The sequence below is a fragment of the Heliangelus exortis genome, chromosome 5, assembly GCF_036169615.1.
Source record: "Heliangelus exortis chromosome 5, bHelExo1.hap1, whole genome shotgun sequence".
Classification (NCBI taxonomy): domain Eukaryota; kingdom Metazoa; phylum Chordata; class Aves; order Apodiformes; family Trochilidae; genus Heliangelus; species Heliangelus exortis.
Window position 1 is genome coordinate 32,942,303 of NC_092426.1, and position 16,720 is coordinate 32,959,022.

General features: G+C 40.6%; 1 protein-coding gene across 3 annotated transcripts in view; it reads right to left on the minus strand.

The window, feature by feature from the left end:
* Positions 1-3,383: 3,383 nt before the first annotated feature.
* PLEKHH1 (pleckstrin homology, MyTH4 and FERM domain containing H1) overlaps positions 3,384-16,720 on the minus strand; it is a 48,829-nt gene continuing 35,492 nt past the window's right edge. For 2 of the 3 annotated variants that reach the window (XM_071744438.1, XM_071744436.1), the window contains exons 20-29: positions 16,397-16,494; positions 13,713-13,890; positions 13,148-13,303; positions 10,383-10,483; positions 8,391-8,532; positions 7,362-7,504; positions 6,119-6,248; positions 5,092-5,178; positions 4,398-4,544; positions 3,384-4,111 (exon numbers count right to left, since the gene is read on the minus strand). In XM_071744438.1, the coding sequence (XP_071600539.1) occupies positions 3,935-4,111; positions 4,398-4,544; positions 5,092-5,178; positions 6,119-6,248; positions 7,362-7,504; positions 8,391-8,532; positions 10,383-10,483; positions 13,148-13,303; positions 13,713-13,890; positions 16,397-16,494 (1,359 nt within the window). In that variant the 3' untranslated portion in view covers positions 3,384-3,934. Of the gene's footprint in view, positions 4,112-4,397; positions 4,545-5,086; positions 5,179-6,118; positions 6,249-7,361; positions 7,505-8,390; positions 8,533-10,382; positions 10,484-13,147; positions 13,304-13,712; positions 13,891-16,396; positions 16,495-16,720 lie in introns of those variants that run through there. The other variant, XM_071744437.1, reaches the window with a different exon arrangement.

Consider the following 16,720-nt stretch of genomic DNA (forward strand, 5'->3'; position numbering starts at 1 on the left):
ATTTGAAACCCAGCCATACCCTAGGCTGTATCAAAAGAAGCCTGGCCAGCAGGCCAGTGATTCTTCCCATCTACTCTGCCCTCATGAGGCCCCACCTGGAGTACTGTGTCCAGTTTTGGTGTTCCCAATAACAAGAAGGACATGGAGCTGTTGGAGCAAGGCCAGGGGAGGGCCACGAAGATCATCAGAGGGCTGGAGCAGCTCTGCTATGAAGACAGACTGAGGGAGTTGGGGTTGTTCAGCTTGGAGAAGGCTCACAGTAGGCTTTTAAAGCAGCCTTCCAGTGCCTGAAGGGGCCTACAGGAAAGCTGGGGAGGGACTTTTTACAAGGGCATGTAATGACAGGATGAGGGTTACCAGTTCCAAACTGGAAGAGGGTAGATTTAGATACTAGGAGGAAATTCTTTACAGTGAGGGTGGTGAGACACTGGCACAGGTTGCCCAAGGAAGTTGTGGCTGCCCCTCCTTGCAGGAGTTCAGGGCCAGGCTGGACTGAGCTTGGAGCAACCTGGTCTGGTGGGAGGTGTCCCTGCCCATGCAGGGGGGTTGGAACTGGGTGATCTCTAAGGTTCCTTCCAACCCAAACCATTCTCTGACTCTGTGTGTGGCCATCCTGTGCCCAGGGGAGTGCACTTCAGTCATCCACATCAAAGGATCAGCAGAGAGAAACAAGGAATCAGAATAGGGTAGGTTTGCACCAGCTAAGTACCTGGATATCAGACACATTTGTCCATTTTTTGTTTATATCAAGACTCTTTTGGTTTTAAAATAGTTTCTTTCATTCTGAGCATAATACAGTTCTATTCATGATAACTGCATTTTATTAAGAACAAAGAAATATCACAGTATCTCCCATCTTTTTACATACAGCATTTAGGAAAACGAAGGCTTTCTTAATCTCATTCTATGCTGCAGCAATAGTAATTGCCAAAATCACTGATTAAAATAAGAATTGTTTTCTCTACCAAAGAATCATACAAAAAAAATAGCTATCTACACAGGGCTGGTTGGTTGAAGTCAGGTAAGGTATAAATAGGAGGTATATGTGCATCCATCAGAGTGGGGTGGTCCCTGAAATACTCAAGTATTGGTGAGTATTTATAAGAAATAATAAAAAAAAGCTCTATGTGCCATGCTTCTAAACTTAAAGTGCAGTTATGTCAGAAAATAATGAGCTTCAGGCCATCTCCTGCTTACTCAGTGTCTCTCCTTCCTGTTTGCCATGATCCAGGTCTCTAAAGCCATGAATGTTAAGCACTGTTAAGGATAACTGCAGCCTCTGAACTGTGAACTGGAGACCTCTGTGCTTTTCAGCATCCCCAGCACTGATGCCAGCTCTGCTTTTTCTGAAGCAGCTTTGTTACTGGTGTGAGAGAAGAAGCAGGCTGCCAAACACACCTTCAGCCACTGGAGCAGTTGTTAGGCACAGATGATTGAGTGAGGAGGAATAATGCTCTCTGTATTCACAGTGATACAAGATCACTGATGGTGTGTGAGAGGGGGAAAAATACATACTGACCACTCAGGATACAGAGTCTTAAAAATAACTAAGGAAAAAACACAACACTAAATATCTTCTCAGACTTGTTTTTGGCTCAGAAAGCTTCCACCCTTTTCTGTAATTTTAAGGGATGGTCCTTAAATTCATAATTATGTTACAGTATGTGTAAATCAGGTCTCTATTCATATAGCATTTTCCTGGCTTGTGTCTGCCATATCGTTTCCACAGCCCATCATGGGGTGGGGTTGGGTTTTTGGCTTGTTTGTTTGTTTTTTTTTAATGTTACAAAAATGACAATATAATATTATAAATTATAAGAGATTGCTTAAAATGAATTTTGTCTGCCCCATGCTCTTATCTATTAGTTTGTGGCTTTGCACCCACCATATGTATGAAACAAGAACTTCCTGAAGTATTAGCTCCCCTGTGTGTGAGTTAGTTGGATATTTCAACATTGGTGGTGAGTACTAGGGAGGAAAAACACTGATTGGGTTGTTCATTTGCAAACAGAATTCAGCAATAGCAAACTAAAGCTTTCTAATGCTTGGATTCACACTGTTTTAATTTGGAACAGTTGCCCATGAATGCCTAATTATTATGAAGTTGCACGTGATATTTTTCAAGGTGCCATTATTCTTCCTTAGGTTTTTTAGCTAAGGAAGCTTTTTTCTTATTCAAATAGCCAGGTTGAAATATTTTTTCAAGAATTGCTGGTTTTCTTTTATGTAAAATCCACTAACCTTCTCAATCCTATTGAATCCCTTTGGAACAGATTTAAAAAACCCCATTCTTTGGGGAGGTCTGAAGAACGATACCTGAGTACACGTTTCCTGACTCACTATGGTAGTGTGAAGGAAGCAGGAGTTTGAAACCAGCAGCTTCTGTCAAGACAGAATGGTAGAGCTGGACTGGGGATTTGGGAAGATTTGTTCCTGTTGCTGAAAGACAGAGAAAATACGTTTGCTTGCCTTGTCTTCCTTTGAGATCATGTGCAGTTTCAAACACATCCTGAAATATCAACAATAGTGATTAACCAAGCCTTTGAAAATGCTGGTCTCAAGGCAGAGATCTAATGGTGTTCATCTATGGTGTAGAACTGCATCAACTCCTGAAATACATCAGTCCTGTAGGAACCAGAACATTGTCTGACACTGTTGCAGTCACAGTCTTTCAGAGTCCTCAACATGCAAAGACACCAGGTTTCCACCATTGAAAGATGAAAATATTCTTGAGTACCACTGAGTTCTATTCTATACTTCTTATTTCAGATCTGAAATTACCCTTAACTTGTACCAGAATTATTCTTGTCAGTTTAGATCCTCTTCCTTCTGAATAGTGTCTCACTACTTTTCATTCATGCCTGGAGATGTTTCTGTCTTTCAATTTTGGCACCAGTTTAAGGGAGGAGTCGTTACAGCTCTAGGGAAAATTAAATTGTCCTCTTGGTTGTGTTGAGCAGTTGCATAAAAACTATTACGGTCTCTGCAAAAAGACTCTCTTAATAGTTGTTCTGGGAAAGGCAAGACTGAATTTAAACACTGGTAAAAACTTTAATATGATGGCTATTCACAACCAGAGCACAGAGATGAAGTGATGTCTAAACTACACTACATCATGTAAATCTTTACACTCTGGTAACAGACTTTCCAGTGTCTGTCTGGGTTCAGATGCAGCTCCTGATACAGGCAGTATTCAACAGGATGCTTCCTTGTGCAGGGTTCCTGCTAGATGTCACAGTAACCATTACCACCTGTTTTTACTTTTAATAAGACTGTGTGCTCAGCCCACTGCAGTCAGATTCAAGCCCATGTACCACTCTAACCTGACTCAGGGTGCAGTCTAATTCAGGTAAAAAGCAAGCAAGTTAGGGAGGGATGCAAACAGGGATGGAAAATAATAATAACCAAAGGGGGCTATGATGAGGAAAAGAGGTCAAGTAGGAGTTTTAAATCTCTGGACTGAGATTCCAGACACATGGTGTGCAGTGATCTGAAGGTAGGTGTGAAGCCAAAAATGGGAGGGATCAAATAAAACCCACGTGCTTGTAAGCAAAGCAGTAAGGTTAGGAGATGGAAGAAGAATGAGTGCAAGGAAAAAGAGCAGCTCCAATGTGACCAGAGCACTGTGCAGCAAATGACCTGAGGCATGGTACTTTGGATGGAGTGTGGCATGGAAAGGAAACTCCTCCACAGATTTTTTTAGGAGGAGGGACACTGCCTCTATTCACACTAAGGAGCTTTGTCTATTGTTATGGAAAAAGAACCAAGGCATGCATTAAAGTAAGGTGTGTAACCATCAAAATCATAGCAGTTTGCAATTCAGTGCAGAGCAGTGGAAAAAAAAAAAAAAAAAAAAAAAAAGGAAAAAAAAACCCTTACAAACCAGAAACAAACAAAACCCTCCAAAATCCCCAAAGTCATTGGGAATGAGCCCTCAGAGCAGGGTGGGCCCCTTAGTGCTGCGGGGCACAGAAGGAACAAAGCACCGACTTTCCTTTTCCCAGAGCTTGTTGGCAGATGTTTTACTTTGAGAGGGCTGTGTAGAAGACAGGAGTGAAGGTGTTGAACGGTAGTTAATATAGCTGGCAATAAGAAGTGTTGCTTCAACAATCTAGGAAAAAAGGAAAATGATTAACTGTAGGTCAATGAGAAGTAAGAGTGCCCTTTGATTTTTAGAACCTATTGACTGCATAACTTTTGCAACTTTCTCACATGGGGTTGTTGGGTTTTGAAATTAAGTTCTGTCTCTAAGAGTCAGGTAGAGCCAGTGTCTTGTTTAAAGGTTCCAGCTTGCAGAATGTGTATAACTAGTGCAGCAGCCAGAAGCACCATTGTACATGATGCCCATCTGTGATGCTCCCAGGTGGAAAGGAACTCACTGTTCATTTTGTAATTACCTTTGGAACTGCCATTGTGAAAAGGAGTTTTTCAGTGCTGTTCTTTCCAGAACTCCTCTCTTTCATTTGACTGACTACAATCATGAAGTCATCTCGACAGCCTCCAAAGGTCAGCACAGAGGAATATGGATAAGAGACCTTCAAGTGCTGCAGACAACAGAGAGTTTGAAAGAGTCATAGTTCTGTAAAAGAAAAAATGGCCACCTTAAACTAATATATTTGCTACTTACTGCAAGAACACCAGATGTCCAGCAGTAATAGGGAGTATAAGTAATTGGCTCTATAGGTAATAGCTGGCAGAGAAGTCTCAAAGGAGGATGGCATTTCTAGTTTTCTCCTAGCTTGCTCTATGCCTCACTGGTTCAGAGCAATAGTCCAAACTTCTTTGTATCTCAGAGGGTGGTAGTAAAGCACGTACCACTGAGATTTTGCAAGATGTATGAGGATGTTTGCTGCCCATCCAAGAGGCAGTTAGATGTTTGATGAAACCTTACCTTGCCCTGTAGCTGTAATTTTACTTTGTTTATGTAGTGTTTAAATATAGCACTAACTTCCCTCACCTCTGACTTCTAAAAATTAACTTCTGGATCCATTTGAAGTTAAAGAAAAACTTTAAGTGACTATAGGTGGACTTGGGGAAATGTCTTTCTGTGGGAGGCAAGTTACTTTTCTTAAACTGTGTTCCTCACCATACCATAGTGTTATATTCCAGTATGCTGATACCATCTTCATTCACAGCTATCCAGACTGGACCATCTTCTAATGATAAAGGCAAAGTAGGCTAGAGAAAACAAAAATTATTCATTTAGACATTTCTTGATCACTACACAAAGATGTTTGTCATAAATCCTGAGTTTTAACAACAAAATAAAGATGATAGAGAATCCTACAGGCTTACTGGTATGATGTTTTTATTACTAGCTTGATTTTTAAGAGGACTTAAATCTCAATATCTGGAATATAATTTTTAATACAAGCTTCTGCTGGGCTGGGGAGGTTGGTTAATGCCAAAAGATTTCTCATGCAACCACTGTGGGCTAAGGCATTACTAGTTTGGGCATGGGCAATAGGTACAGAACTCCAGCCTGGAATGGGCTGAGGGATGGTACAAGCTACTGGGAGAAGCACTCCAGCTATTCCTGGCTCTCTTGCTGATGTCTGTGGGTGGCAGCTTACCCAGTATGTGCTTTAATTTTTCTGTTTCTGCAATAGGACCTTACCAGTGCTTGCCTCCTCCTGTGGCAAGGAAAGCAGACACCTCTCTGTCAAGCAGAGAACTGGATTGAGACACCCCTTCTCCTTTTAGCTACCATCAGCTGCCAGGTGTGGCTTGTGGGGGACTCTTCCCTTCCACCCCCCCAGTGGTATTTAAAGAGTATATTAGTTGCAGCCTTGACGGCCAGGGAAATTCCTGCCTGAGAAAGCTTTGGCAAGGTTGTGAGGAGAGTTCCTACCCTGTATTAGGATCACCTGATGCAGCCAGGGAACCCTCAGTATTTATTTCTGAACGCTAGCAGCCTCTAGTGTTTAGAGTTTGTTTCTCCCCTTTCTTTCTAAACCTACGTGGTACCAAACAGCTGTTCATTCAAAACACAGGACTGGTCAGTTTTTCCCCTCACTGAAGCAGCATTTTCAACCCATGTAAGCAGAGATCAAAGGTATATGTCTGCTCAGACAGTACAAAATCAGGAACTAAAAAAAAATAAGTGTTCTCTAGTTACCTTAGCAGCAAATATTTTGGTTCCAAAGAGAGGCCATTTCCGGGCCACTGTCAAATAAATTCGAATGCATTCTGGTGGAGAGCATCCCTGCAGCACCATCCACTTTTTTGCCAGCCTGTCAGCCAGTTGCCTTTCAGAATCCAAGACACAAGACAACATTATTTACTAATGTCTTCCAAAAAAAGGTGAATAAAATTGTAACATTTCATACATGTACTTCTCATTCCAAAAAAGGCTGTTCTACAGAGCACTATGGACAGGGCTGTTAGCACTGTCAGTTATGAGGGTTGCGCTACCTGAGTTTATTTTAGCATTTTCTCCATTTCCTCAATTATTTTATAATTAGTTACACTGTAATGTCCAGGAATGCCTGTCTCATACAGGTTGTTCACTGATGTGTATCTTAAACTCTAACTACACTCTAACTACTACTCTAACTCTAACTAAACTCTAACTACTACTCTAACTACAAGCACTCAGGCAGCTGTTACAGTAAAATCCTGCCCAGGGTGTCTTCACATTCAGTTATACTCCCAATTTCATCTTAACTTGTCTCTAGTATGCTCTGTGTGGAGTGGCAATACATATTTTGGCTTGATTTGGTTCACTGGGAACGGTTTGACAGCTATCTTGCTACATGCAGATGGAATTTGCTTCCAAAAGGAGGTTTTGTGTTAGTTCCATTACTGCATCCCTAAGCAGTTTTGGGTCTGGAAGCTGACCATTCTTTTTCATTAAGACAGTCAGAGCCAAGATCCATGGCAGCATCTGAATTCTGTATTTGGGACCTCTGAATTGTGTGTGACAATTTCCAAGTCAGAACTGCCAAAATACATCCTACCAGAATTAGTGCATGGCCTGAAGCAGCCCATTTGTGCTGGCTTTGGGGCTCATTGCAAACCTCAGGCATCTGGTTTCAACTGACACTTGGGGGAAGGGTAAAACAAAAATTCAGAAACTGAATTCATCTTAGGCTTAGGTTAGAATTTATTGGAAGTTAGCTGTCTAATTTGGAAGCAAAAGGCTTAAACTTCTTGTCCAGGGGAAAAGTAGCTGGTTATTTGGCTCTTTTTGTATAAGTTTACTTGTTTTCTTTTTCTCTGACACTTGTGTTCTGTTTAAGTTTCTGGGTCAAATAAGCTTGACAGGGACCTTGAAACTTCTTAAGTATAAAGACAGAATTTTACTTTTTTGCAAGTAAATTTTTTTTTTAGTGCAACAAATAGAAAAGCAAACAAGTTACCTGAGCTGCTCAGGATTAATGTTTTGCTTATAGGTTTTGGGGTAGAATTTATCTAAGACCTGGTGAAGAAGATGTTGCATTTTCGACTGTGATGTTCCAGTAGGACTTGAATATCCTGGTCGATCCAAATCCCCAAATTCCACCTAAAACAACATTATAATTTATAGTTCAAAAGAACTACAGAGGTTTTAAGTGCAGAACATTCCATGAATTCCCATACTGATAACTACTGTGTTTATTAGTCATGCAAAAAGACACCATTAGGCTGGAGAACTTTGTCTACAGCATTTACCATAGCATAAGTATACGACAGAGCAACTTCTGAGGACGTGACTGCCTAGGGAATACTTTACTGATCTAGGAAAGTGAAACAAGATCTTGGCCAGCTACCTGTTGTAGGGAGATACTTCTGTGTAACTGCCAAGCTCGGGGGGCTTATTTTCAATTGGCCAGTTAAAGCAGCAGCTGATCTGTAAATAGTTTGAACATTCCTGGCTTCTTCATCTCAGTTTGCATTGCTTTAACAAATGGAACAACCAGTTTCAGCTCAGTAAGAAACTATTATCATGCCCACAACCCATACAGTGTGTTTTATGTGGTAAAATGCTAAATACAAGCCTGGAGGTCTAACAGCAGATCCTACAAGATGCTCTTCCTGAGTAAGAGGCCACTGGTAGTGCAACAGGGAAAGCTTTTACTATTAAGTGCAACTTAATAGTAGTGATATTAGTTCCATACCTCTACTAAGGCACTACTTGGAGCATTTCTGGGGGTAGACCACCCTCACTTTTTTTTCCCCAGTATTTTTCTTCAGAAGGAAAGGAGAGGCAAATTTCCCTGCAGCAAAAGGTGTTCTAACAACATAAGTACACTGGTCTGATGTGTCTGGCATGGCACATCTCAGCCTGTATGTCTGATAAGAACAACCCCTTTTGATGTAAAAGACAGCTGCTTAGTCATAAATATTCAGTGTACAGCTGAGGTGTCTGAAGGACAAGAGGGAGTACTTCTACCTATAGCCACACTCACCTGAGCCATCAGAGCTGCCATTTCCAGAGCTAATTCCTTACTAACAGGAAACCTTCCGTTGGATATTTCACTGCTGACTTGGAAGGCCAAGAGCAACCGCTCCCGGTCTGTCTCACCTTTGGCCTGGCTCCGAAAATAGAGCCTAAAAAGCAGAGGAGATAATGAAGGTAAAGAGATACTGTGAACTGGAATTAAAGGTGGGAACTTTAATCAAGATAGAGTAAAAATAGAAGTGGGAGTTGGGTATTTTTGTCTATCTCCAAAGTAAACTTTGTGTACTGTGGGGTTACTGAACAGAGATTTGGTTACTGAACAGAGATTTGGAAAAAGAGATGTTTCCCTTATGAACAAGATTTAGGTAAGGAGGCTTAAAAGATGCTCTCTAGCTTTGAAAGGCATTTGAATTCTGAGCACAACACTGCTTAAATACAGCAAAGCTTTATAAACCACAGGAAAATCAGTTTCTCTGTGTCCTAACCAGGCACAGATAGGCAATATTTAAGATACAGCCTCTGCTTATCACAGAATACAGAACTGCCTCTGCTTGACATGTATAAACTTCTGCATGACAATCTGGTAGATTTCTGATTTTTGCCAGCTTTGTTTTGACCACTTACACTGATTCTGTTATTTAAAATGTCTTCAGTTTGTTTTAGCAGGTAATAAAAGACCAAATTAGCAGGCTTTTTAAAAAAAACTGAAGAAGCATTCTTGTAAATCAGTTTCCTACATTTTTTTCTTACCCTCATGCTTGGAATTTCTTAATCTGTTCTAGCAAGATGTCTAATGGGGGCTGAAGACCCTATCTTAGGGAATGCTTCCCAGAACCATTCCTTATGCATGCTTATTTACAGTCCACACCATCTAATTAAAGTATTAATTTCTGTCTGCATCTATGACTATATATTCCACAATACTACCCAAGACATTCATTTCAGTGAATCAGTTTGGGGGAGAGAGGGTAGAGGGGGATGGGATTTATGTCAATCTAAGATTAACACCACCATAAGGACCATAGTGACCTTACACACATCTTATCAGAGTCCTTGGTGTTAGAACAGCCCAACCTTGGAAAGCCCTTATCAAAACATCCTTGCTGTCTAGTCTAGGCACATTCCAGTCCAACAGAATAATTCTGCAAAGTTGCATTCCTGAAACAAATACTGCATTCTGGGTCAAAAGTAGTAACTTCTGCTTCCACCTCTGCTCTATCAACTAACAAAGTTGACAGAAATTTGTTTCCACAATTACATTCAACAAAATCTTCATACACCCAATACAGAACTTGTCCTTTTTCTCTTTGGGATGACCTCTGTTTTGCCTGCAAACAGAATTCACCTGCAGGAATCTATTCCTTGTTCTCATACACATCTCTCCACTCACTGTAATTTAGAATTCCTGTCTGTATTATGAATTAACTTGTTCCAGTTTTTGTTTTAGAGCTTTGTCTCATTCTTTCATTGTCTACTATCTACTGTCATCTAACTTCAACATTTCCTTCTTTATAAAGCCTGGGCACTGCTGCTACATGTCTCCTCTACAAGCTCATGCCATTTAGAACATTGTTCTTGTATCTTTTTCATCTTTGTGATTCTTCAGTTAATTGCAAGTTTCAGCATATTTGTTTTCACTGTGATTTCCCTCCCAGGTTTCTCTTCCCCTCACCTAATATGCATTATTTAATTACGTTTTAGGATCTAGGCTAATTAAATTGTGCAAAGTATGTCTCACTGTGCTACATCTAGTTCTTAACCCACTGTAAGTCTATCTGGCTATTGCAAAATGTTTTGGGTTTTACCTCTAGGCCATATATCCTCCTATACATGCATCACATATGGAAGTCATCACATCTCATTTGTGATTTGAACATATTTTAGTTAAGATAGTTTTTGCACTAACTGTACTATAAATTAGTAGAAATGTACAGAGATATATCCAGACTAGAAATGTTTAATTAACAGCAGTATAAGGCCAACAGATGAACCATGATACCTGTTCTTATAGGTCAACTTCACAATTCTTGTGCCTCCTTCATATTTCCCGGGATGCAATTCTTTTAAGGCTTGTTCCCATTTAGAAATGACATCACAGATCTTTAAAACATACCATGGAGAGAGGAGAGACAAACTGAGATGAAATGCACAGTCAAGGCTGGAGGGGATAGTAACTGAGAAAAGCATTGTGAAAGAGAAGATAAAAAACCAGACTGAATCAGCATAAATACAGCCCAAAGTGGCAAAACAATTAATTCTTCCACTGCACAGCATGTAACAATTAAAGCATTTCAACTGAAAACTCCAGCTCTCATCTGCAAGGGTATTTGTGTTATGAATTGTGGTCTGGTTCTCTGGCAATGTCTGTGCTAGCATGTAGCAAACCCCAGGAGGAGTAGATCTGCACAGTGAAACACTCATCCCCAGGACTCTACACCCACACTGTACAAGTTTCAGAGGGTTTTTCTTTGGACCAGCTTTAGACTGATTAATGGTCTGAAGCCCACTACTATGCTGGATCATATCTTCCAGTTCAAGTTTCACATGAAAAAGAATCCACTTAATGCTCTTTAAGTTTGCTCCTTAATGTGAATCAAAGCATGGTTAAGAGGAATGATTAGTAAGTTTGCTTGAAAAGTACCCTCCTGACCCAAACTAAAGCACTTATCTATCCTCTGGACAGGAATTGTCTACATGGATGGCTAAACCAAACCTTTGGATGGGAATATCCACATTTTGGGAACATCTGGTCCTAGATTCCAACTTTGTAACTCAGACATACTTTCAGTAATAGCATAGTTAATATCTCTGCTCCTATTCAACTTCCCTTGGTTATTCCAGTCCTTTTACAAGTAGTCTAATAAAGGTTCCTACTTCTTGATAGCATCTCAATAAAAAGAATGTGAACATAAGAAACCACATGAAATACATAATCATGTATTTCATGTATTTAGATATCATGTATCTAGATATCCTAATTCTCTCCTAAGAAACTATTGAGGTTGTCTTGGCAGGTAAATAATCAGTTAATAACCAGTAAAAGTGATGCCTTTGATTGTCTCAGGCTCCTTTGTTCACTCTAATATCTCTCCTAACGGTGGTTCAACTACCAGCAAAGCTCCTGATTATCTGATCTATATCAAGCCATGAAAGCAAAGCATATAATTTGGCACTGTCTGTGGTAGGTTGCTCTTCAAACTATCTAATTTAAAGTTACTGGCACCTTCTTCCACTGTTGCCCAGTATGAAATGATATGCTGTGTAGAACTGAATACTTATGTTCTTTACAGGTATCAGGGCCTTTTCAGAGTTGCCACTACTGCTATTCCTCCATCAAAACTGTACCACAAATTATTTGCCCAGATTTGTACCAAAATCTGATGTGTTTCATTCATGGCCACAAGCCTGCTCACTTAATGCAGTTATCCAGCTGCACCATGGGTAAAAATATCTATATGGAAGACAAAGATGTTTCTACTTTCTCTGCTTTCCTTTTGCCTTGATCTGGGGCACTCCTCTCTCTTTTAAAGTGAGTGCATACTCAGCAGAGCTCTCTCCCTTATGTATGCTCATAAACAATGAAAGACCAAATTATCTGAAGATAGCATGGAGATACTTCATAAGCCAACAGATGAGTTTTACATAGACATGCCAACAGACTCACAGCCTAACATAAATTTGTCTCAATAGAAGAGTCAGATTTTATGTTAGTTGTGATATCTCATCATGCTAGCTAGCCCTGTCATGTTTTTATAGTCAAGACAAATTAAACTTCAATATGTGCTAAAATCTGAGTTGAAGATTTAAAAAACGGACGAACCTATCACCTATTAAGAGAGAAGGTGCTGTATCAACTAGCATTTCAGATTAGACTGAGCTAATTATAGAATCATAGAATCACTTAGATTGGAAAAGACCTTTAATATCACCAAGTCCAACTATAAAATCTAACACTGCCAAGTCTACCACTAAACTATGCCCTAAGCACCACATATATGTGTCTTTCAGATACCTCCACAGATGGTGACTCAACCATATCCCTGGGCAGCCTGTTCCTGTGCCTGACAACCTTTCAGTGAAGTAAGTTTTCCTTAACCTAACCTTCCCTAGTACAACATCAGCCCCTTTCCTCTTGTCCTATTACTTGTTACGAGGGAGAAGAGACCAACAGCTGCCTTGCTACAGCTTCTTTTCAGGTAGTTGCAGAGAATGGTGAGGCTTCCCCTCATCTGCCTTTTCTCCAGACTAAACAACCCCAGTCCCTTCAGACACTTCTTGAAAGACTTGTGCTCCAGACCCTTTACCAGCTTTGTTGCCCTTCTCTGGACTCACTCCAGAACCTCAATGTCTTTCTTGTAGTGAAGGGCCCAACACTGAACACAGATTTGAGGCAAGGCCTCAGCAGTGCCAGGCACAGGGGGACAATCATTTCCCTGGTCCTGCTGGCCACACTATTCCTGATACAAGCCTGATGCTGTTGGCCTTTTTGGACACCTGGGCACATGGCTGGCTCATATTGAGCTGGCTGTTAACCAACACCCCCAGGTCCTTTTCCTCTGGGCAGCTCTACAGCCAGTCTTCTCCAAGCCTGTAGTTTTGCCTGGGGTTGCTGAGAGCCACATGCAGGAATCAATATCTCATCCCTGAGTACTAATCTAGACAGATAATACCCAAGTGTATTTGATCTTGCTGCAATAAGAAAAAATTATTAGCTATTTAGCAGCTCTTCAAAGATGTATGCTAAATGTTGCAGAGAAAAAATACCTTCATGTTGCCCTGAAGACAATGTTCCAAATTCCTGCCAGAAGGATCATCTGTGAACAGTGAAAATCCTGTGAGAGAGGGTTTTCTCATTCCTGTCTCCTGGTTCAGTTGCTGGATGAATTCATCAACTGTTGAGGAACCATCAAAACCTACAACCTGCAATGAAAGAGGAGCTAATTGAGGGTAACTTTCAAGAAATATGACATTGATGGGTATCAGAACTAATGGGGCTTGGTTTCCTATAGACTGATATCTCATCATTGACTGCCAGCTCCAGTAACTGCACTTTTGTGTTGTTTCCCTTCATACTGCATTCTTTCTCATACTGAGACACTTAAAACATCTCTCCTTTTTTCCCAGTTACCTTTTCCTCCTAAGATTTTTGTATCTGGGGCTGGATTCCTTCAGATTTATCAGGGAAAATGGCTAAAATGGCCTTAAGGATGAGAAACAGTGTCTAATATATGATGTATCTATAAAAACCATGGTGCCACCCACCCACATGAAGGAGGCAGGTTATCACAGTCCCCTAGTGCCTGGAAGAAGGGCACCTGCAGTGGCTCACCTGGTAGGTTCCGTTCATGAAGTGCACTGGGATGCTGAAGGGGAGCGAGTGGTGGTAGGGATTTCTCAGCAGGATGGACACAATCTCCATCCTGGAGGGCTTGGCTTCCCGCTCGCCGCTCTGCAGGGTGCGTTCTACCGATCTCTGGCAGTAGATGGCATACTTGCCTGTTTCACTCCTAGGCAGAGAAACGGAGACAAAACCTCCAGCATGCTCGAAATGCCATGTCCTCTCCATTTCCTGTGCCATGATGCCAGCATCCCCCCCCCTCAGGCTTTTGCTCAAGCAAAGATGCATCTCTGCACAGATATCCTAGGTCATGTCAACAGACTAACAGGTCAAGTGAAAAGCTACAATACAAATCTGAGCTCCAAGGATCTGTAAAATTAAGGTAGACAATGCACTCTCTGGAAAGTCTAAGAGCATTCCCTGCTCCTGGGTGGACCGGACATAGTATGGCAATGCACTCCTCTGTACCCTGTTGCCATCACAGTATCCATTAAAAAAAAAGCAGTTCACCCCTAAACTCACTGTCATGCCAGTGGAATTTAGTTACTATGATGTTAAAATCTGCTAAGTATTAAAAATAATTTGTACCACATTAGTCTCGCAGGATTTTTAAGTTATTTTTATCATTTTACATGGTTATATAAATTATAAAAAATTGTACTAACACTATCTGCCAACCGAGAGACTTGACAGAGTTTAAAAGCAGGCTCAAATTTGTTGACAGCTCAATACAGAACAGGGACAATTACTACCAGGATCAGTTTACTGCTTATAAAAGGGAGTGCTCCATTGAAGAGCACCAAAAGGATGTAAGTGTCTCTAAAGCCAAGCAGAAACACCTTTTGTTACACCTTTTGCAAAAAACTGTTAAGAATGTATATACTGAATAAGTTCTGGAATGGAAGGATTTATATAGATTTCTAACTGTGCTATCCCTTTGCAGGGGAAATTAACTCCATTCAATATGCCTTCAGAACCTCAGTACCTGATTAAATCTCCAGTTAAATCCCTGCAAGCAATATGAAACCCTGACTTTATCACTCTAGCAACACATTGCTCACCTCACCAAGTAATACATTTGAACAACTTTCAAACAGAGAATCTCACTCCAATGAGAAGCTGTTTTGCCTGGCTTCCAAATGCTCCTAAGCTCTGTGTCCTCATACATTGAACTGTGCCCCACTTTTCTTCCTCTCTTAGAGGATGGATATATACTCTAAGGTCACCTTTTAGGAGAAACAATACCTAAAATGAAGATCTAGTGTAAACTAGACCATAGGCATTATACTGAATAAACATTTTAGTGTCTTAGTTTGCTGTAGAAAACAGGGAAAGCCTATCTATTTAACTGGTCAGAAAATCCTGCTCCATCTATACAAACATAAGTATACCTAAACCTGGGCAGAAGGAGCTAAGTGAAGTCTCCTTTAGCAACTGCTCTGAACCCAATTAATGCAAGCACAGCTGTAATTTCTGTATGTTTGTTTCTAGCCGTAATAACTGTTTCATGGCTGGATTGTAAATATATATTTCTGCTCTTTGTTTCAGTTTATTTGTTGAGAAAGACACTTTTGGGTGAAGAACTTGGCATACCATCAGCAGAGTAATGCTTGAAATGGATGCATTTCACAAAGCCCAGCACATCCTTATGAAATTCAATAGTCCCAAGCAGTAGAGCAGCTCCACTACTGAATTTAATGAGCCTGTTTGGGAGTGGGTAGTGCACAGGTTTGGAGAGATGCTTCCTAGTACTAGCCAGAAGATTCCTAACATGTTGCTTTAGCCAATGGGGAGACTGCTCACCAAGGACTGCCTAAGATCTCTATTTTTGCATCTGAGAATACATAGCAAATGTGAGGCATCATGTAAGAAAATAATAAAAAAAAAAAACCCTCAATTGAAGGAGGACTCAGATTTCCTCTTGTAATACCAGAAGACTTTTTGCTTGAGTTCCAAGGGAGACTTGAATATGAATATTTGTTTTAAATGTAAACCACTGTTTACATTGCTATGTCTTAGCAACAGTTCATTCTTGCATCAGACAACCAGACATCTCTAGCTGTGACCTCCCTGTCAAGGACAGGGTGAGATATGCTGAAGACCAGATCACCATGGATACAAACAAAGAGCACAGCATGAACACGTATGCTGACACAGTAGATCTTACACTGTCTTCCTACAGGGGAAAGTGTTACACACTGAAAACGTAACAGAAAACAATATTAGTACATATTTCACATTTATTAGTTTTTCCTAACTTATTATGGTTTCCACAAGTTGTTCTCTGCCTCACTTTTGTTCTGTCAGTATGTTTGGTAACCTGACAGCAGAATATAATCATCTAAAATTCTAATAGTTCATCCTAAATAATGACTTTTTTCTGTCTATCTATAAAAGAAAATAGCTGTATTAGCAAAAAAACCTCCCTATGTAGCTCCAGTTATATCTGCAAAAAGTTCTTTTGCCAGTTTAGGTCACTCAGTTGTGTGAACTAGCTCAATATAAATACCAAATCAGTGTGAATTACTAAAAGGGGGCAGCTGGATGCCAATGGGAACCTTCTGTCTATCAACTTATTTTTGCAGGTGTGAGTTAAAAGATTGCTTCCATTTTTATCAGCAGTGGATGCAAAAGGCCATCAGCTTAGCAGAAGAAACTGTATTTGCATTCTTTACCTGGGGTCTGCATGTCGCTGCAGGTGCTGTTTGATGTACCAGAGGAAGTGATGCTGAGGCAGGAACAGAGGAGCACACAAAGCCAGGAGTTGCCAGCACTGTGGACATAAAACTGGACATCACTCTTGTTCTGTACTTCTTGCCTGTTGCCTTTCATAGAATACTGTAACTAAAATGTTGACCAGTGCTTTGGGGAGCAACCATTTTTAGACATGTAGTTCAAGATGCTTCAAAGGCATGGGATGGTCAGAGGACAGGCTGCTCTTCAGTATCTCAATCTGGACTCAAAAAAGAGGTGTTCTAAATGATTGGCCACTTTTGAAA